Here is a 22356-nt window from a genome sequence, read left to right as displayed (position 1 = left end):
CTACCTGGGGACTCGTTAAAGAAGGAAGATGGGGCAAGCAGCCACCCAGCACCCCAGAGGGCCTTGGAGAGGAGGGCTGGGAGCAGCGGGGTTCCAGACATCACCCCGGGTGACTCAGAGAGTCTGGGGATGAGATCAGCTGGAACAGATTGACTGGGGTTAGGAATTGACATGACCATGGTGGGGAGCAGGGGGTTCTTAGATGGCTGAGTTCTCTGAATGTGCAGGGATGGCCCACTGCCAAGCCCCATGAAGAGAGCCTAGTAATCCTCAGGGACGAGCCCCTGCACTATCCGTCCTGCCCTGCTCATGGTGCCCATTTACCAGCAGGTTCTGTAAACCGGCAGCAGGCACTCTGGGAAGATTTATACAATAGCGCAATCTAGGGGTGGGAGCTCGGACTCCTGGGGTCTATTGCTAGCGCTGCCTTTGACCCGCTTGGTAGCTTTGGACACGTCACTTCCCCTCTCTCTCCATATGTGGGGTGGGGACAAGGAGACTGACCCACCGCGAGATTCTGCTCACGTTAGCAAAGCACCTAGATGCTCAGATGAGAGCTCTCCAAGAGCAAAGCATGCCTGACCCGCAGCATCCACAGCCCCTAATACAGGGATTGGCAACCTTTGGCATACGGCCCGTCAGGGAAATCCGCTGGCGGGCCGGGAGGGTTTGTTTACCTGCAGCGTCTGCAGGTTCGGCCGATCGCAGCTCCCACGGGCCGCGGTTTGCCGTTCCAGGCCAATGGGGTCTGCAGGAAGCGGCAGCCAGCACATCCCTCGGCCTGTGCCACTTCCCGCAGCCCCCATTGGCCTGGAACGGTGAACCGCGGCCAGTGGGAGCTGCGATCGGCCGAACCTGCAGACGCTGCAGGTAAACAAACCCTCCCGGCCCACGAGCGGATTTCCCTGACGGGCCGCGTGCCAAAGGTTGCCGATCCCTGCACTAGTGGCTTCCCTGAGCCACCTGGGTGCCCAGCACAGCTCTCCTCATGCTGCCCCAATGCAGCCGCCGTTCGCCTTAAGGAACTCATTGGGATTCAGACACCTGGAGGCCGCTACCAAACGAGGGCCAATAAATTAGGGAGAGGTGCTAATTGGCCCGGCTGCTGCTTCTCAAGATGCAGAGCTGAAGTGGCCTTTTCTCGGATCGGGGAAGCTATTAATCCATCGTGCTCAAGGATCACTCAAGAGGAGGCTCCGAAGGGGACATGCCAGCTGGAGTAGGAATCAAAGCTGAGCCGGAGTAAAGGGGATACTGATGTACATGCTCCTCCTGCTGGCAGGTGGGAACATTAATCTGTGGCAGCTAGTGTGAGACAATGCTGGGACGTGGTGCCTGGATGGGCCCCAAGAGTTATTTCTGCAACCATTGATTTCCTGTGAGCTACATTTGCAGAGAGCGGGATTCCCTATCAGGACCATCCGGGACTTAACACAAGAGGAGAGCTTTGCCTGGAGGATATAACACCATCTTGAAATGTAAGAGGAAAAGACACAAAGCGGCTGGGGATAGGGACCAGATCAGCAAGAACCTCAGGAGCTCTTGCTACTAAGAAGTCCATGTCACTGTAGCGGATGTGTCACATACTTCTTGGGATTCTGCTCCTGGGGGTGGGTGAAAGCAACCTTTCAAATGCAAATGATTGGCTGAGTTGTAGGTGAGTTAGTGCTTTCGGTGAGGGGTGAGTCAGAGAAAGAAACGGTGGGGGGACGGTGCTGGAGAGAGCCCAAGGGATTTCAAAGAGAAACCAACACAGAGAACAAGTACGATCCAGTGACCAGGTCTTTGGAGAGCCCGGAACAAAGGCTAGATGCAAAAAGCATGGAGAGAGAAGCGAGCTGGCACATAGGGGACAGGAGAACCAGACTGCAGGTTCTAATCCCATCCTTGCTGTTTGGTGGCCCTGTGTGAAATCCGCTGGGGATCTCAGTCTTGTGGAGAAGTGTCCACATCACAAGCCCTCTATCAGCGCTGGCTCTAACTGGACTGGTCTCAGCAGAGAGGCCAAAGACTGACTGGGTCCCAGAGGCTGCACTGTCCTCTTGCCCGTAGAGGTGAGGGCTCTCAGGTGGCAACATGCAGGGGGAGCGTGCACTGCTGCTGCTTGTACTGTAGCCATTCTAGAGCCACAGCACTACATTATTATTTATGATTAGCAGTGTGGTAGCACCTAGGAGCCCACTGTGAACTGTGCAAGGTGCTGTACAAACAGAACAAAAAGAGAGGTGCAGCCCCACCACTGTCAAATGGGGTTTAATAAAACACCCTCCAAGATGTCAGGGTTGCGATCGGGGCCCCTCACTCAGGAAAGACGGTGTTCATTAGGGAAGCCTTAACCCGGCGCTCAGCCCCCAGGGACAACGGCAGAAGTAGCCTGTGCTTTGTGGATGATCACCCGGGAATAGCTCAGAGGAGAACTCTCACCTGGACAGGTGCACACGTTTTTCGGTGAACTGGCCAGGCCCGTGGACAGGGTCTTCATGCGGCTCATTTTTCACCACCTCCACACCCTCGCCTTTTTCGCTCTCCTGGTGACTGTGCTTACTGATCATGTAGAGCTGTCCAATGCGGTACTGCAACAAGAAGGGACATGAGCAGGGATTCCACGCTGCTGTAAGGTGCAGGGCGAGAGAGGCCCCTCTTCAGCCAATGCAGGATTGTTCCCAACTCTACAGCGAGTAGCATTCTGCCCGGCAGAGCTTGACGTTTCCAAGGGCTGCTAACCCTTCCTTGGGAAACTGGCCACAGACCTCTCCTCTCCATCAGGCTTCTTTCTCCTGGGGTCCTGCCCACCTTTTCCCTTTTATCACTTGCTCCCATCACTCCCGCTTGCAGCCCACCCCAAACAATTCCTCTCCTGCCTTGGCATTTACACCCCTCGCAGACTTGCCGCAGTCTCCTCACTCTTCGCTTAGCTTTCCCCGCCGTTCAGTCTCTCCCAATTGGTATTTTGCACCTCCTCTCTGAAAAGCTCCCATTAGTCAATCCCTCTCTAGTAAGGCAGAGCCCAGAAATGAACACAATGGGCCCAGTTCTCCACCTGGGGTCGCTTACACCAGTACAAAAAGAGCACAAAATGCTGCCGCTGCCTGGGGGAGCATTGCACTCTCACTGGGGTAAATGACTGGAGAATTCAGCACAGTGCAGCACCCCAGAGCTGGCCAGAGAACCTAGCACCTCCGCACTCTGAGACACTACTGCATATGCCACCCTACATTGTATGAGCCTTTGTTTTCCCTGCCATATCACACTGCAAACTCCAGTGCACGGTACACACTACCCTGGGGCTACCCGGGCTGTCTAGGCTCCCCCACCCCCCCATAGAATGGTTTGTTTTTCTCCCTCCCCGTGTTATTTGTGTGCATTTTGCAAGCTGATCCTTGGTTTTCCTTTTCTCTTCATGTTTCCTTTGGATGAATACTCTGCCCTGGCTCTTATTTGCAGCTCCTCCCAATTTAGAATCATCGGGGAATTTCATTAACTTGCTGTTTACTCTCCCTGCCAGGTCATTAATGAGGATATTAAATGGGACTGGCCCCAACGCAGCTGGCACCCTGTTCACAACTCCCCCGTTGCTGCACACTGCTGGCTGGCACTCCCCTTTGTCAAGGGATGCAAAGACTAGGTGGATGAGGCACGTGCATGTCTTGTAGGTAGCTTCATGGAATGGAAGGCTCCACCATGCTTTCCCACCCCACCCCTCGCCCCCGGCTCACGCTGAGGGCAAAAAGGGGAACGGAGACCGCCTGTTCTTGCATTAGGCCATGCTCCCGAGCAGCAGGTCCGTACCCCCACACTGCAGGGCTCCTCCCTTTCTAGGGGAGAGAGCAGTTCACACTCCACCTCCACTGGGGCTGCTCCCACCTCTCCAACTCCGACCTGCACACTGCTTTAGCCCCACACCACCCGATTCCCCAACCTTGTCATCACCCTTCTCTCGGTCCACAGGAAACCTAGGGCCTGAACCTGCAATGTGCTGAGAGCCCTCAACTCCAGGTGAAGTCAGTGGGATTTGAGGGCTCTCAGCACCACACGGCATCGGAGCCAACATGCATTCAACCCTAGGCTTTCCCACCCTGCTCCAGCCTTGGCCTAAAGGGGTCGCTGTTACCAGGGGCGACAGAGGGATTCCAAAGTCTACATCCAGCCCTAGGCATCTGCATCCTCCCGCTCTGCACCCCCTGCAACAGCAGCTCATGGCACAGTGCTTTGTGCAGACCATTGTTTTGATAGGGAAAACACCTCCTAGCAGGGGAAGGCTAGACATGGGCACTGTGCCCTGCACTTACCAGCAGGGGGTGCTGCGGAGAAGAGCAAGAGGCTCCCTCCTGGTGGGTGGGAATATGGCTGCACACCTAGCCCAGGGAAGCCCGACCCGAGACAGCTCTGGGGGAGCATAGAGCGACATACGAGCGATAACCACGGCCTCTGCTTCTGCACTACAGGGCTGCTTCTTAGATCCTCTGCGGTTTCCTCACTCATGTCATTCACCCCCAGAGCCACCAGGGTTCGCACCCCCGGTCGCCCGAACGCCACCCTTCCAGGGCCCCGTGCGTGAACCAACACCACAGCGAGAGGAAACGGGTTCAGACCCAGCCCGTATCCCGACCTTCGCTGTGGCTCAGCAGGGGCCAGTCACCCCTCATTATTGCCCCACCCCACTCATTCACCAGTTAGAGGGCAGCATATGGTGTGGAGCAGCCACTATGCACACCACTCAGGGGATGCAATCAGCACCCAGCTCCCCTCCACTGCCACAGTCTGGGGGTCAGGGTGTGGGGAGAGTGCAGCCCTGGGTTGCCATGGCAGCACCAGCCAGCTGGTAGAGGAGGCTCTGGAGTGGGGGACTGTGAGCACAGCATCATGTGGCTGACTCTGCCCTTGGCCTCCCCACCCCACCGTGAGCCCCAGCTGGCATGGCTGAGCAAAAGGCCTGGCCGCTCCATGCAAGCTGAGGGCCTAGCAGAGCTGAAGGCCTCTCTAGAGCAGGTGGGTCCCAGACCTTCCTGTCATCCCACTGAGCGTGCTCCAGCCCCAAGCAAAAGGAGGCTGCGCCAAATCATGCAGGGTGCCAGCGTGTGGGAGCCTGGCCCATGTTGGGGATGGCAGCACCCAGAGTTGCATGGGGGGGGCAGAGGTGGACAACGGGGCCCAGCACCCAGGCTGAATACCCTCATTCAGCAAGGCAAGGAGAAATGGGGCGTGGCTGTCTGCAGGAGAAGAAAGGGGTGACAGCACCTCATGTTACTCAGTGGCACCCCATGTGACCTCTCAGTGGCGAGGAGGGGGGTGCATTGTGGTACATCCACCAGCCCTGCCCACTGACACATCCTGCAGACAGAGGGGGGTACAGCCCCTGGACTCCCCTACCCCCATACCTCCACAGGGGATGGCTGTGGTCCTGCAGCTGGCAAAGACCTCTGTGCCCCCAGGGACCGGGGGAGAGAAGGTATTTGCCCCTATTCTCACTTTCCAAGCAGCTCTTCAAACTCCACCACAAAACCCCCAGCCCTCCTGGGGGGAAGGAGGAGGGCTGGGGGAGGGGCCAAGTGGGACCTTTCAGAGGAACTCAATCAGCCCTCATTAGAGGCCTCTGGATTTTTTATTGTTTCCTGAGGCTGAAAAGGGTGGGGCTGAAGTTCAGCCCCCCAACTGGCTTCCCTGTCCCCTCCATGCTGGTCCTCCTGCTGCCTCAGGAATAACTGCCTGGTCTTTGTTCATATCACAGACCCCAGTGGATCCCTGCCTTGGCCCCAAACCTGTCCCAGCTGGGCACAGACAGAGAGCAGGAAGAGGGGAGGATCCTGTGTTATCCTCCCACAGCAGGAGTTGTTGCAGCCACTCATAGCCACTGAAGTCCTGGCCTCTCCTGGCAGGGGGTGCTGAAGGGAGCAGGACAGGAGCACTGGATGTAGGGGAGCTCCCAGCTGCTCCTGTCCAAGCCTCTCCCAGCAGAGGACCCTGGTAGCACAGGCTGGGGAGCAGAGCCCAGCTGTTAGTTCCCCCTACTAGGCCATGGGGCTGTACTAAGGTTCTAGCTGCCGTCTCCCCGCGGCTGGCTGAGTCAGCCTCCATTGTCAGCAGCAGCTCGGCCTTCCCATCCATTACCCAGCACTGCTGCCTGTGTAAATATTAATAATGAGCACGGCACATGGAAACAGAGCTGAGCAGATAAGCTATCAGCCAAGAGCATGTCCGTTCACACCTGCCTGCCACTGTAGGAGCCTCGGCGGCACCAGGCCGGGGCTCACTTCCCCCCGCCCCCTCCCCAAGCGGGGGAGTATAGAGTTGTTCCCTTCTGGCGGGGATCTCCCTGGAGACGCAGTCTGAGGGCGCCCTGCCAGGGTCTCAGTCAGGCTGAGGAAAAGGTACTATAGGCAGACCTGGTGAGACACCTGGGTGTTGCAAATCTAAGCCACGGTGCATTCGTCTCTCCCATCGAGTGGGTAGGACCTTAGAGAAACTACACTCCCTTTGAACAGAGGGACTTGGGGCTTAATAGAGGCACTGGACTGGGACTCAAGAGACCTGGGTTCTATTCTCAGCTCTGCTGCTGAACTGCAGCACGACCTTGAGCAAGTAATTTCACCTCCCGGTGCCTCAGTTTCCCCTCCAGCCCTTTGTCTGTTTAGCCTGTCAGGTCTCAGGCTCACAGCCCCTAGCATGAGCGGACTCTGGCCTTGCTCAGGGACTCTAGCTGCTGCTACAATACAAATAACAGTGAGTAATGAAAGCTCTACATCCACACAATGACCTTTGGGCCTGGGCTTCCTGGCTAACTCTCCAGCTCATCCAGAGAGCAACCCCTGCACTGCTGCTGTCATAGACAAACAACCAGGGCTGACTGAGAGCTCTGAGCTGGGGGATCTGTGGCTGGAACACTCCATTGTTTGCTGTTCTGACAGTCCTCTGGGCTGAGCAGGGAGCGCTGGCATTACCCATGACATGGGGCTAAGGCCCATTTCTTTTTGTAACTGGAGTCTATGCCTCTCCCCGCAATGATCTCATTTCATGCCTCAGTCGATTGCCTGCAGCCAGTGAAGAGAACACACGTTCCCTGCCCCAGGCCTCGGGATCGGAGGAGGCTGTGTGGCCTACTGGGAAGAGCATGGCGCAGAAGCTGGGATAATCCTGGGTTCCTGCGGATAATGCAACTGACTCACTTGGAGGACAAGTGCGCAAACTGATGTCTCTGGAGCTGACCCTAGGAAACCTCCCTGTGGCCCCAGATCCATACAAGGATGATCCCAGCTCCTAGTCCAAGCTCGTCCCAGTAGGCCACACAGCCGCCTCCAATCCTGAGGCCTAGAGCAGGGAGAGCATGTTCTGTTTCTAAAGGCACGTATGGTAAGTCACTCCATCCAGCAGCCGGGGTACAGGGGAGGAGAGGAGGTTAGCACACTCAGACTCTTTCAGGCACATCCTCAGGCCTCCAGCCAGGCTAGATGGAGTCAAGGAAGCTGATAATTCTGTCCCCTCAGACTGAGTCACAGTGTCTTAGCAGAGCCTCCCGCTCACATGGGATATTGCAAACAGTCTGGCTGGTGAAGCTCAAACAGCACCACAGAAAGGGCTAGTTTCTGCTGTGCAAACATGAACCACTCCAAGCGGGTCAGCTTCCAAGTGCTCTTCCACTGGCTGCCTGGGCTGTTTGCTCAGCCCCATGTCAGACTTAACCTCATTTTAACCAGGATATTCTCAGAATGTCCAGGGAGGGACGCTGCTTGCTTGGAATGCCATGGCTCCAGGCCACAATCATCCTTTATAAACAACTGTAGTACAGTATTGCCTATAGACTCCAGCTGAGATTTAGGGCTCCATTGTGCTAGGCACTGTACATACATCATGCAAGACAGAGGCATAAATTTAAACCCAATGAGTTTACAATCTAAACAGATAAGGGCTCAAAGGGGAAACTGAGGCACACATGTGGGAAGTGAGCTGCTCAAGGTCATACAGAAAGCCAGATCTCCCAAATCCCAGTCCAGGGCTCTAGCCACTGAACTGTACTACCAGATCCCTCCCAACTGAAAGCAGGGAATGGCAGAAGTGACAGCTCCAATCACAGCAACTGGGAGCCATCTTTAGCCTATCTGTCGTTTCCCTTTATAAAGTGGAGCCGGGAGATAGTTCGCCACTTTTCAAGCACAATAAACCCTTCTGGAGGCGTCTGCTGAAAAGAACACTGACTTTTTGTTCAACAAATAACATGGGAGCAGAAGAAAAATATTTGCTGATGCTTCTGCATAATAATGATTTTATTGTTCCACTGAAGATCCTATTCATCATTCTAATGGCCAGAGAGATCTTATCTCCACTTCACCTAACTGTAGATGTTCTCCAGATGCTAACATGAAATCTTCGCTCTCTTAGCACGCTAGAAATAGACAACCCTGCAGGCCCCAGAGTACATTTGGAGAAAGCCATGCTAGTGGGCATCCTGAATAAATTGCTGATGGGCCCTTTCTAATCGAGGCTACAAAGCAACCTTTGTATAGGGATGCTGTGGACCTACTGTAATTACTGGGGCTCGCCGATGGGAATTTATGCCTCTACATAAACATTAACACTCTAGTTTACTGTTGCGAGACTAGGGTGTAGCTCAGAGGAACCCGAAGCACCAGTGTTGTAAGCAGATTAGCCATGGCTCTCCACAGACATGGTTTGATATTACATTAATGCTAAGACGGATACTTGGGAGGTCTCAGCAAGCATGGATATTTGAGATTACTATCAATATACTCAGTTTTAAAGCATGCCACTGCTGCTCCCTATATGTTACTAAGCTTATCAACAGTCTCAGTAGTTATGGGCACAGTAGCTTACTACAGATAAACTCACAGCTTTGTACCACAGACAGTGTAACTTACTATGGGTCTCCTCACAGCTCTCTGCAAGTATGGGCAGTGTGCTGTATGCTACTGCTGCTAGCCTCATGGGGAATCACTACTAGCACACGCCTACAGCAGTTAGCATGAATAAGGTCAAGATCTGCTTCTAAAAGTAGCTGCCTGTAACTATATTGTAGGTTACTAGGGGTAAATACTCGTAGCCCTTCTGGAGCTCGTATTATGCTACTGGCATAGGTACAGCTAGCTGTAAGCAATGACAATGCACAGCATTAGTCATGGAATAATTATTGACAACACTTCAGAGCTTGGATCTCCTCATCCTACAATACTGCGTGCAAAAGGAGACTAATTGCTTGAGGAGCGCATGCTGTCTTGAATTATATCCCATCAGCACATGCATTGCCGCAGACAGCTTCCCCAGATCACCCCAGGGCTCTTGTGCCACAGCTAGGAACCCTCAATCTGTTGTATTTAATCAATCACAAGCCAATTGTTGTTAGCACTAGGGAAAAGTCATAGGTTCACCTTGCAGTCTACTAAAGGCTTTTTGCCATAGCTCTAATAGCGAATTCAGATCCGGGGCTTAGGCCCCTAGGTGTCTGTACAGCGCCTAGCACAGCCTGGATCTCAGTTGTGGCCTGTAGGGGCTACAGCAGTACAAATAATATATGGATGTATGCACAGGCAGCTTTGTGCTTCTGCTGCAGTGACCCTGGCTGGCCCAAGAGAAAGCCTTGCAACCCCTATGCTCGAAAACATGGGTTTCAGTTTGGAGTGTCAATAACCAGACACAACGGAGGCAACCTCTGATGCTGCACAGGGCCCCATTCTTCCAGAGCACCCAGAACACATGCATCCAGCCACCAGGAGGTTCCCCCTTTCACTGGTGCCAGTTGACCAGGGCAGAGATTGCATCACTCTCCCTGCCTCACTCCTGCGGAGTGGGTGGGTGCTCAGAGGCCATGCAGTCCCACCCAAAGGAGGCTGTCCCGGCCTGAGGCTGCGACCCACGGGAAAGCTGGGGGAAGCTCCACACAAGTCCCACCCACCTGAACCTGGATGTCAGAGGTGCCGAGTTCCGACGGCTGAGTGCTCATGGCTCCAGCCAAAGTCAGTGGGAACTGCAGGTGCTCACCTCAGAAAATCATGCCCAAAGGAGCCAGGCTTAGGGAGGACTTGCACTGGGCAGAGGAGCTAAACAAGTGAACACTACAAAGGCAGTCAAATCTCAGGCTTCTGGGAATAAGCTGTATGTGAATGTGTGTGAGGGGAAATGGGCCAACGCAAGCCCCCCTCTCTCCCTGCACACACACCCCTTCATGGCAATAGCATTGTCCCATCCCCTGAAAAGTAGGGGAGATGCTGGCCTAAGTAGGTTTGCTGGGATGCGTCCATCTGCCATGGCAAATCCAACATGCCTATCCCTTCCCACAGCTCCAAAAACCAGCACAACCCCATAAGGACAGGAAGTGTCACCCAATGGTTACAGGAGGGGCCTGGGGAGTCAGGACTTCTGGGTTCTGTTCCAAGCTCTGCCACTCATTGAGTGAGCTTGAGCAAGCCACTGCCTGGCTCCGTGCCTCAGCTTCCCCATACATAACACAAAGGCAATGCTCTCGCGTGCCCAGGTCCCCCGAGCATTGATTGATGAGTGTTTGCAGAGCGCTTGGAGCGCCTCAGACAGGAGGGGTGACAGCTTGGCCACTATTACCGTGGGCGCCATGCAGGGCTGCTGCCCAGGGCTCTCCGCACTCAGCATCTTAACATACCTTCGGTTCAGTTTCTCAGAAGACCTGTTGATGAGGAAGTTTCCATGACGCACACTGCCACGGTAACGAAGGCCTTTTGCAGGAGGCAGGAAGCTGCCTGCCTGACACTTCCCGTGCAGGGGGAGGCCTTACATGTAGCTGACCCTGGGCTCCCATGCTGAGCTCCGTGCCTGCTATCAAACCACAGCCTCCCCTCCGGCCGTCTTTCATACACACCAGGGCCCCTCCTGCCCACAAACTGTAGCCCTGCACGGCAGCTTGAAGCCTTTGCCCCCCCCCACCCTACAGCTGCTGTCGCTTTGTCCTGTTGAACAGCAGGCCGACGCAGACCACGACCGCATTGCAGAGCCTGCCCGAGCTCCCCTCCTCACAACGCACTTTCTGGCCAGTTTGGAAACTAGAGATCAGCTCCTGTGGGAGAACGCAGATCTGGATGTGGAACTGGCTAGAGATTGGGGCCAGGCGCAGCTGTGCTAGAAGCTAAGTCTACCTGCCCGGGGCCCACTCCAGTCACTGCCCCACTAACTCACTGCTCTCCTCTTCAACCCCCCACCCGCACCAACCCCTTCTACCTCCAGGTCACTTCTCCCAGCAAATGCAGTTCTCTGCGTCCATCAACCATATGCTCCCAGCACATGCGTGCGCCTGCACTCATGCCATACAGGTCAGCCCTCAATCTGCTTGGTGAGATAGAGCCTAAGGATTGACCCAAGCAGCTGCCTTCCACTTGCATGCGCCTCTCAATCTGCTACTGGCACCAAGTCCCTTTTCCCACAGCGACTCCAGCTGCCCTCAGTAAACCTGTGCCAAATAGGTGACACGACACCAAAGGTCGTGAATGGGGCCATGGGCAGATATGATGTGCCCATTTCTTGTACAGGAGAGCAGCATGTCTGGCTAGCACCCAGCCATGGAACATGTGGTGCCAGGGAAGCTGGGATTGTTGCAGGTCTGTGGCACGAGACAGAGATGGGCCCTGTAGACAGAGTGATCTTACAATTACCCCACACAGCATATTTCATCCAAATCCATCCCAAAGCGCTTTACAACACACACATACAGGAAGAACTTCCCCTGCCACTAACATGCAGCCACCTCTGAAGTGGAACAGAGCAGCTGTTTTAACAGTGCATAGCAACCCTGCGCAAGAGTTAAAGACAGGGAGTGGGGATGAATACTGTATCCAACTGAAACTGCCGGGGGAATTTATGATTGGTAGAGTGCAATGACCCCTCGCTGGAATAGGGCCAGGGCTATGCCTCTCTCAGAGCATGCTATGGCAGAGTTTTGATGCTCACAAGTGCTCAGAACCTGAGTTTCATGTTTCTTCCAAACAGCAATGAGCCAAATTCTGCTCTCAGTTACAAGACTGTAAAACCAGAGTCACTCCATTTGACTTCATAGGCGCTACTCCAGATTTACAGTGGCATAAACAAGGGTAGATTTGGGTCCAGCAGCCCAGTGGCCCTTAACATGTACCTATCTGCATGGGTATCTCTAGCACATCCATCACTGCAGCTTCTAGGGGTCATGCTAGGGAACAGCCAGGAGCACCGGTTACTGAATCAGCAGTGCTGCTTCCCACTGCACCCTGCGGTTTTCCATCCAAGTCATGAGCCTGCCCCACTCTGCTTAGCTTTTTCCCACAGTGAAAATAACCCTACAGCAGGCTTTCGGAAATGCCGCCCGCTGGTCACTGGCCTTTTTACCTGGTGGCGCACACTTGCCACCGCACATGGAAGCCATCACACTTAGCCCCCACCGGCTCCTGCCTAGCGCTTTTGCTTCGCACACAGTAGCAGCCCCGAGTGTCAGGTCCCCTGAGAAGAGACAGTTCTACAGTCAGCATCCCGCAGGCTATGGCTTACACCAGTGCTCTTAGCACAGAACAGAGGGCTCCCAAACTTCTGCATGGTGTGGGTCACATTTTAACCCTGTGCTTGTCCCCTCTCACCACCAGACCCCCTCTCCCTATCGCTCAACGCCTCTGTGACAACTCAGGATTGCTGAGCCCATTTTACAGATGGAGAAACTCAGGCAGGTGCCCACAGCCACACGGTGACTCAGTCGCAGTGCTAGGCAGATCATCTACTCCCAGCTCCATGCCTGCTAGATCCCGCAGCACTGGACCCCTCCAGCAAAGTGGGGAAAGAGCCCAGACCTCAGCAACTGCTCACTAAATGCGCACCAAGAACCGCTCGATGGCACTGCTAACAGAACTGGGATCAGAAATCCACTCTTATAGCCTAGTCCCCAGTTCAGCCCCTGGAAGCACGGGACAAATTCCCCAGGACGAGTCACACAGCAGCAGTGCAGGGAGCTCCCGAGTCTGCTGGTGTCACTGTGGAGGTTGGAACCCCACTGCCAATGGGCTGGGTTTGAGAACACTGCCCTGATACTGGAGCAGGGACTAGAGTGCGTGACTGGCTTGCGGCTGTGGGCCCGCTGGATGCTGACATGCCCAGGAGGTCCCACCCCAGGCACAGAAGGCTGCACACTCCTACCTGGCTCCCTCCTCCCCCACGTGATGCTGGAAGCCCAGAGCTCTCCCCGTTCTGCTGTGCAGACAGTTCCCACTCCCTCTGCCCCTCTCCCTGTGGACCCCCCATCCCGAGGCTGGGGAGTCTGAGACTGGCAGGGAGAAGGAGAGACACAGAGAGGGGAGGTGGGTGGGACACTAGCGCCAGCTCTCCACCCACGCAGGGCTCCCCGCCTGGCGCCCTGGGGATCTTCCCTCCTCTACTGTCAGTTCTTGCAGCCCCAGAGCCCTGCTGCCCAGCTCATTCGCCCTCGTTCATGGCATTTTCTCCATGGCCAGACACACATCACAGGGAGGAAGCTTTGCCCCTCAGCTGGATCTGGTCAGTCCTGGCTCTAGGATGGCCCCCAGCCACCCCCACTCCTCCCCTTCCCCCGTGCTCCAAGCTGGATCCTCCCATTTGGTACAGGGGGACGAGATCCAAGCTCCAGCACCTCACAGCCCCGACTCCTTACCGTTACCCCCCGCTGCCACCCTGCCCCATCGTACCTCTCACCCCCAGCTCCCCACCTCACCCCCCGCTGCCACCCTGCCCCATCATACCCCTCACCCCCGGCTCCCCACCTCACCCCCCGCTGCCACCCTGCCCCATCATACCCCTCACCCCCGGCTCCCCACCTCACCCCCCGCTGCCACCCTGCCCCATCATACCCCTCACCCCCGGCTCCCCACCTCACCCCCCTGCTGCCACCCTGCCCCATCATACCCCTCACCCCCGGCTCCCCACCTCACCCCCCGCTGCCACCCTGCCCCATCATACCCCTCTCCCCCGGCTCCCCACCTCACCCCCCTGCTGCCACCCTGCCCCATCATACCCCTCACCCCCGGCTCCCCACCTCACCCCCCTGCTGCCACCCTGCCCCATCATACCCCTCACCCCCGGCTCCCCACCTCACCCCCCACTGCCACCCTGCCCCATCATACCCCTCACCCCCGGCTCCCCACCTCACCCCCCTGCTGCCACCCTGCCCCATTATACCCCTCACCCCCGGCTCCCCACCTCACCCCCCTGCTGCCACCCTGCCCCATCATACCCCTCACCCCCGGCTCCCCACCTCACCCCCCGCTGCCACCCTGCCCCATCATACCCCTCACCCCCGGCTCCCCACCTCACCCCCCTGCTGCCACCCTGCCCCATTATACGCCTCACCCCCGGCTCCCCACCTCACCCCCCGCTGCCACCCTGCCCCATCATACCCCTCACCCCCGGCTCCCCACCTCACCCCCCTGCTGCCACCCTGCCCCATCATACCCCTCACCCCCGGCTCCCCACCTCACCCCCCTGCTGCCACCCTGCCCCATCATACCCCTCACCCCCGGCTCCCCACCTCACCCCCCTGCTGCCACCCTGCCCCATTATACGCCTCACCCCCGGCTCCCCACCTCACCCCCCGCTGCCACCCTGCCCCATTATACCCCTCACCCCCGGCTCCCCACCTCACCCCCCGCTGCCACCCTGCCCCATCATACCTCTCACCCCCAGCTCCCCACCTCACCCCCCTGCTGCCACCCTGCCCCATTATACCCCCTCACCCCCAGCTCCCCACCTCACCCCCCACTGCCACCCTGCCCCATTATACCCCTCACCCCCGGCTCCCCACCTCACCCCCTGCTGCCACCCTGCCCCATCATACCCCTCACCCCCGGCTCCCCACCTCACCCCCATGCTGCCACCCTGCCCCATCATACCCCCTCACCCCCAGCTCCCCACCTCACCCCCCTGATGCCACCCTGCCCCATCATACCCCCTCACCCCCGGCTCCCCACCTCACCCCCCCGCTGCCACCCTGCCCCATCGCATCCCTCACCCCATCACAGCCCCAGCTCCCCAACTCACCCCCCGCTGCCTCCTGCCCCATCGTACCCCTCACCCTCAGCTCCTCACCTCATCCCCCGCTGTCTCCTGCTCCTTCGTACCCCTCACCCCATCCCAGATCCCCTCACATCTCCCACATACCTGCTGCAATCCTATTCTCTATTATACCCCATTAGACTCCAATTCCCCACCATTACTGCCTGCTGCTATCCCACCCCATCATTCCTCTCTTCTCCCATTAGACCCCGTATGTCCTTTGTCCTTCCCCAACCTATTCTGCCATCACACCCCTCCTCCCGCGTCAGACCCTCATCCCCCCTCCCCATCTCTGTCCCCCCCACCTGCTCTGCCCCATCACACCCCTCCTCCCCATCAGACCCTGCTCCCCTCTCCCCACCTGCTGCTATCGCCCCCCGTACAGTGTCTCTTCCCGACCCTGATCCGCTCCTCTGCCCCCTGCTGCTATCTGCCCCTCTATCCGCCCCACAGCAGCGCTCTGGCATGCACGGGGACAGCTATGTTGCACCCCCTCATGCTGGGCAGTGTCGCCTGGCTCACGGGAAGGGCAGACTCCCTTGTGACTGGTGTATCTGGAGCCCCAACGTCCCTCGCAGCAAATGGAGAGTGTTCCATCGAATCCTTTAGCCGCCTGGGGTCCAGCCCACACTGCCCCTTCCACCCGCAAGTGCCCCCCAGGACAGCAGCCGAGCGCTTACCTCTTCAGTGGTGAGTGGCATGCAGATCCGATACTCCTTTATCAGCATGGTGGCCCCCTCGTGCTGCTGGGCTCAAGGTGCACAGGCAGCCCCTCTGGAAGGAAGCCGAAAGCGGGGGGCAGACGGGAGTGCTGGATCAAGTGGAAATGTCGGTGTGGAGAAAGCAGAGTGGCACCCAAGCCTCCTTCGGAGAAGGACTCATTCTGCAGGGAGACAGAACCGCCCGCCCGTGGGGAGAGGAGAGATCAGAGCAGAGCAACAGCTGGGCTCTAGTCCGTACACCCGGGAACTCTCCGATCCCTTCTTAGTCAGAGCAAAGGCTCCTCTCTCCTTCCTCCCCTGCTACCGGCACAGCTCTGCTTGTGACTTCATAAGCCGTTGCCATGGCAGTGGTTGTGAGGTCACCAAACCAGAGTGTAACAAGCTGGTATGTACCAAGGGAAGGAGCTGGAGGATCCAGGAGTTGGGCAAGGAGGGGAGGCCAGCACCCCCAGCTGCATCAGCGCCACACATCAGCCATTCGGGGCAAGAAACAGCCACACAGGGGAGGGAGGGAGGGATCTAAACTGGGATTTAACCCCTTCCCTGCTGAGGGAAGGTCTGCACCTCTGAGCAGCTGCTGGTGCAGGGACAGGTGCAACCCGAGGGGAGCAGGTGCCTCTCCCTTGGGAGTCCCTGGGCCAGTACAGCTGTGCTGTTCACAGGGGTGCAGGTTACACAAGTGGCTCCAAAAACAGGATGAAGTGGCACCGCAGGGTGTAGCTAACCCCTTGGTGGGATTTAACAAGTGTGTAAACACCCAGGTGACCCACACCCTGGGGGAGGGAGAGGAGGCCACAAGGAGAGGTTGGTGTAAGTGGCTGCCTCCTCACACTCCTTGTTTTACACTCATGCTAGCTGCTGGTGCCCCTGCTCCCTCAGCCTGTGAGTGACAATGATTCACACCTTCCAGGCGCAGCCCTGGGCCTCTCTGCAGCCAATGGGAATATTGCTTTTGACTCCAATGGTACGTGCAGTCAGTCCCCACTGAACAGTCGGTCAGTGTAGGCTGCACTGCGGTGCCACTCCTTCCCCTGGTGTCTGACCAACACTCCTGAAGTAGCTGCTGAGTTCTGAATCCACTGGGGCCATTGGGCTTCCCGCAATGTCCCCGGCCTTGCCCTGGGACCAGGCAGCCTCAGAGGCACTTAGTATTAACTGGGTATTACACACCATCACAGTGCGCAGTACTGTACAGTACACACCTAATGTCAATTACACCAGGCCAGTCCCACAGTCTTGACCTCAAGGAGTTTACAGTCCCAGAGAGATAGACCCAGTCCAAACACATGATCCCTGAGCTGCCAGGGGAGGTAGATTTCTTTAAAGGATTCTCTCCACTATCCAACTCCCTTTTCCTTCCTCTCTTCCGCTTCCATGTAAACTTACACAGCTACTGTAACAGGTTGGCAGTGTTTGCCTAAAACAGCCTGCCCTATAAGCTCATGCTGAGCCAGCTGGCAAGGGGTTAAGTGGGCTCTGCTGACTTGTTATCCCAGGTGGCTAAAAAGGAGGTGGGAGTGGCTCTACAGGGACAGAGAACCATGAATGCGGGCTGAGCAGCCCTTAGGGAGGAACTCCAGGAGCAGCCAAGCCTATGGAGAAGGACTGATCTGAACTTTGTGCTGTCGTATGGTTAGTACCTTAGCTAACAATGCCAGGGCCCAGGATGGGGGTGAGGTTGGGCTCTACAGGGTATGTGGAATGCATCTGGGAAAGGCACTTGCTCAGTTATTTACTGGCAATTATTTGTATGCAGAATAAGTGAGTGCTATCAGCACTGAACAGCTTCCCGGGAGGTATTTAAGAGGGCTGAAGTGAGGGTGGTTAACCAGCCCAGGAGAAGCAGGAGACTCTTCCCACACTTAAGAGCCCCATGGAGGAAGGTGCAAAGAGAATGGGAGTAGAGAGCAGAAGGGGCTTTGAGGAGGGCAAGCGGAGACTGTTGCAGACAGCAGGTGAGGGAGCAGGAGAGAAGGAGAGCAGAGATACAGCCAGGAGCAGGGAGAGTCTGATGGTGCCTTGACTGAGAGGCTCAGACCTGAGGCAGCCACAGCTGATGGAGAAGCGTTTTCTGGGTGCTGCTCATACGTGGGGCTGCCCGGGGAGGAGTGATCCCCATATGCACCTTGCAGGCTGTTCAGGGCACTAGCAGCCTGGGCAGCAAGGCTTGTGTGGTTTCTCGCCATTCCCCTCACCCCCACACCTGAGCAAGGGCTTGAGCTCCAACCACACCCTGTGCTGCAGATATGGGAGTAGCTGTCTCCAGTGTCCGGGAGGGCATGGTTCCAGGCGTAAATCCATGCTGCTTACTGGGCTTCCTCTGGATCGGGTTCCACTGCCCTTGCCCCCTCGGCACTCCGATGGAGATTGGGCTGGGGGGAATCCATTCTGCCACTGCCACTCAGTACTGAGCTGTCCCACCTTTCCGAGGCCAATCACCCCCTTCACATAACATCCTCCCTGCGAAGCCCTCTCCCTGCTCAGCCGCCTGCTCAGCTTTCTTTTCAAGCAGTAAGAGTCACATGTCTCCTCTTGAGATGCAAAGCTGGGAAGCGGGAGCAAGACCTCTCCCCTGGTTCCCTGTAAACCCTTCTCCATTAAGACTGGGGGGGATGAAAACGCAGGGAGAAATGGAGGTGGCTAGGGAAGGAGCTCTGCTAGGAGAGGGAGCAAAGCTAGAACAAACGGCGGGGGGGGGGAAGGAGCTGAGGAGGGAAAGGGCTGGAGGAAAATCCAGGGGCATGCTCCATGCTGCAAAAGCTGCTCTTCTCCTGAGATCCCAACTGGAAGTGGAGCAGAGGACAATGAGAAGACAGGCCTCGCCGCACAGGCTTGGGCTGGATAGGGAGCTAGCCCAGATCCAGCTGCAGAGAAGTGGGCAGATGTAACTCCTACCCGAGGATGGATGGGCAGGCATAGAGACCAGCCAGGTGGCCAGACAGACATCCTGTGTCCATTGGACTGAGAGTAGAGAAAGAGTGTATGAGCCCATATCCAGCAGACAGAATGCCCCTGTGTCCCTATGCTGGTGGCAAGACAGAGAGCCCATACCCCCTGGATGGCTGGGCAGACCGACTGCTTAGGGTGACGAGGAAATCAGAGCCAGAGAAGCCCTGTCAGGTGCTCTAATGCATATTCTGCTCTCAGGGCACTACGTGCCAGCTCACTGCAGAATTAAAGAGGGCAGGTGGCGGGATGGAAGAAACAGATGCAGCATTCACCCAAGGAGGGATGCTACAGCCAGGCTGGTAAGCTCAGGGGCCTGATCTGTGAGCCTCCAGCCCATTCACCACAATCTCAGCACAGGGACTTGGAGAGAGCACAGGGCAGGAGGGGGACACCAAGCAAGAGGAGATCAGGTCCCTTCAGCTTATGATTTGGATTGTGGTAGAAGGCCCAGCCGCAGTGAGCTAAGCACTATACACACTTCTAGCAAAGACCTGGCCCCTGCCCTACGGAGACAACAGGGGGACACCACAAACAGATGGGGGAAGCAGAAGGGACCAGTGAGACACAACCAGGCAAGAGTGAGACAAAACATGTTTTCATGCTATGGCAGTGCTATGTCCCCAAGAGAGGCTGAGGAGGCCAATTGTTTCACCTCCAGTAAACACTTATTGATTGGTGAGCTACTTTCAGTGGAGATGCTGATCTCAGCTCCTCTGAGGAAACTGACTCCTGTGGAGTGGCTCTGGATTTCCTCCAGTATAAATGGGAGCCGAACCTGACCCTTTGAAAGAGCTGTGGATTTGTCCCAGCACCACATGCACTGGACTGATCCGGCAGCACTTGTTCACGTGACAGCCCCATCGGCTTTGGTAGGACCTCTGACATGGACATGGTGAGCGGCATTGGGACCCCAGTTTGGAAAATCAATTAGTATATTACATCGGGACGCTTATTAAGCATTCACAGACTTGTAATAACAACCTTATCAGCCATGCCATAATAATCTTATCAGATCCACGGTAAATTTTATTAGATGTGCACTATCTAGCTAATGGAAACATTTAAATGCCATGCCCCAGCCATGCAACAACACATCTGGAGGTGGAGGGGGGGGACAGAGGGAGTACATTGTGGATTACGGAAATAATTAGTTGGGAAGAGATAGACCAGAACCAAACCCAAATGGGGTATTGGGGTCTGCTGGAGCCAACCCACAAGGCTTGTTTGGGGGACGGGAACTGAGTAAGGCAGACCCGTCCCATGTTCCTTTGCCCAGCCCTTAGTACCATAGGAATAGAGTGAGTGGGGACTCCATTCTGTTTGGGTTCTCGCTCCCTGTCCATCATTGTGGCCTTTGATCAGCAGTGTGAGAGATGTCAATTCTATGGAGATTCATTCTGTTGTTTGTGAAACACCCTGTCTGGTGCCCCCTGAGTAATAAAACCATCTGGCTGAGCCCAGCTCCCTGGGACAGGACAGAGCCTCTCCCATCTGATAAATTGACACTACACTTTGTCTTCACCCAAAGGCCAATTTATTTATAACGCAGCTGCTAATCCCCAGCAAATACTGGTTTTGTAGTAAATGTGTCACTAAGGTAACCTCCAAGCTGCCCAGTTAAACCTACCGCAAACAGGGATTCTCCTTGTCGGGCTCCAGGCCCGCCCTGTGCTGGGGGAAGGTGCCAGGTCCTCAGGCACCGTGAGCCCTGAGCTCTGCTTTGCCTTTTCTTTGTTTGCCAGCCCCCCTGGCCAGGAGAACAGCTCCCGGGCCCGGCACACGGAGCTCGCAGACAAAGAAATCCCCCGACCCCGGGCCCTAGGGCTCGGCCAGCCATCACATGCCCGGGACCCGGAGATCAGGTGCTGCGGGCGGATAGGTTACCTATTAATGACGCCGTTTTCACTGAGGCTTGACCTGGGGGTGGCTGCCCTGCCCAGCGGCTAGCGCCGGAGGCCGAAACTCACCAGAGAAAGCGGAGTCCCGCGGCGCCTCGCCCCACCCGCTCCCGCCCAGGTCCGCACTTGCCCGGGCCCAGCACTGACGCGGGGGCCCGAGGCGATGGGATGGGCGCCCGAAGAGGGAATCCGCGCTCGCGGCCCCGCACGGCAGGGCAGAAACTTTACAGAGCCACAGCTCGGCTGGCAAGGAGATGTCTGCCTCCCCCCCTCCCTCCCGTGCCCCCAGCGCCCCCTCCCTGACCTTCCTCCCCCCCTCCCGTGCCCTCAGCGCCCCCTCCTTGCCCCGTGCTCCCTTCCCTGCCCCCAGCGCCCCCTCCCTGCCCCCTCCTCCCTCCCTCTAGTGCCCCCAGCATCTCCCCCCTGCCCCCTCCTCCCTCCCTCCCGTGCCCCCAGCACCCCCTCCCTGCCCCCCTCCTCCCTCCCTCCCGTGCCCCCAGCACCCCCTCCTTGCCCCATCCTCCCTCCCGTAACCCCAGCGCCCCCTCGCCCTTCCCCATCCTCCCACACGTGGTTCCTCTGCCCCCCCCCCGCGCGTTCTCCATCCTCCCCCCGCCCTCAGCTCACCCGGACCCGGAGCGGCGGGATTCTCCTTCACATCTGTCCGCCCCCGCGGCGGCCGCTCACGGGAGTTTGCCTCCAACTCCCGAGCCCCGCTAGGCCGAGGGACCCGCCGCCTCGTCCCCCGCCAGCAGCCGGGCTGCCTGCGCCCCAGGAGGGCCGGGAGCCAGCGATCCGCGCTGCCCACGCCGCTGCCCCTGGGCTGCGAGTGCGGCTCCCTCACTCCGGTGCCGCCGCTCGCCGCATCCTGCTGCCGAGCCCTGGCTCACGCCGACCCCTAGGGGAAAGCATCTGTCAGCGCAGGCAGCCCGGCCGGCCCAGCCCCGGGGGGGGCGTGCGGAGCGTGGAAATACCTGCCCGCCGCCAGGGAGCCAGCCGGGGCAGCGCAGCGAGAGAAACCTTACCCGCAACCACCGCGAGCGGAGCCAGCCGGAGCCCATCCGCCGCTGTGACTGGCTCGGCCAGGGGGCGGGGTGCCTGGCTCCCTGGCTGTGGGACTTGGAGAGAGAGAAGGGAGGTTGCCCAGGAGAGGGGCATCGCCAGGTTAAACTCGGACCCTGACATTTGCAAAGCAGCCTGCCGAGCTTGCTCAAGCCTTGGGTCTTGCAGCCAGATTAAAGCCCGCGGCACTGTCAGGGGCGCTGTTCGGTACCTCTGCAAATATTTAGGCCTTTTTGAGGTGCCTAAATATGGGTTTGGGAGGCTAACTTTAGGCACCTTTGCAAATGTTTTCCCAAATCTTTAAACACTGCCCCCCCACACAGGGACTCAACCCACCTCAATTCAGCAAAACCTTACAGGCAGTCTCTTCCCTTTTCTTAGCCTGCTGAAGTCATTGTCCTGTTTGCACAGCCTAAAGCTAAGCCCATGAGTAAGGCCTTGCAGGATCTGGGCCTGGCAGCTGGGTTACCAACACTATTATAGATTAACCAATTTATCTGAGCATAAGCTTTCCTGAGCTACAGCTCACTTCATCAGATGCTGTAGCTCAGGAAAGCTTATGCTCAAATAAATTGGTTAGTCTCTAAGTTGCCACAAGTACTCCTTTTCTTTTTGCGAATACAGACTAACACCGCTGTTCCTCTGAAACCTATTATAGATTAGTCAGTCTGAAATCCTGCCTTATACAGCTCCCCACCGCTGGAGCAAGGCTG

The 22356-nt window shown here is 57.1% G+C and overlaps 1 protein-coding gene across 1 annotated transcript in view; it reads right to left on the bottom strand.

The window, feature by feature from the left end:
* Nucleotides 1-21476, bottom strand: part of LOC125643752 (cytoplasmic phosphatidylinositol transfer protein 1) — a 44032-nt gene extending 22556 nt beyond the window's left edge. The window contains exons 1-3 of the mRNA XM_048866865.2: nucleotides 21209-21476; nucleotides 15693-15895; nucleotides 2425-2573 (exon numbers count right to left, since the gene is read on the bottom strand). Of these exons, the coding sequence (XP_048722822.1) occupies nucleotides 2425-2573; nucleotides 15693-15740 (197 nt within the window). The 5' untranslated portion in view covers nucleotides 15741-15895; nucleotides 21209-21476. The remainder of the gene's footprint in view (nucleotides 1-2424; nucleotides 2574-15692; nucleotides 15896-21208) is intronic.
* Nucleotides 21477-22356: the final 880 nt, after the last annotated feature.

This window comes from Caretta caretta, chromosome 10 (genome assembly GCF_965140235.1).
Source record: "Caretta caretta isolate rCarCar2 chromosome 10, rCarCar1.hap1, whole genome shotgun sequence".
NCBI classification, from domain to species: Eukaryota; Metazoa; Chordata; order Testudines; family Cheloniidae; genus Caretta; species Caretta caretta.
This window is presented reverse-complemented; position numbering and strand designations above follow the sequence as displayed.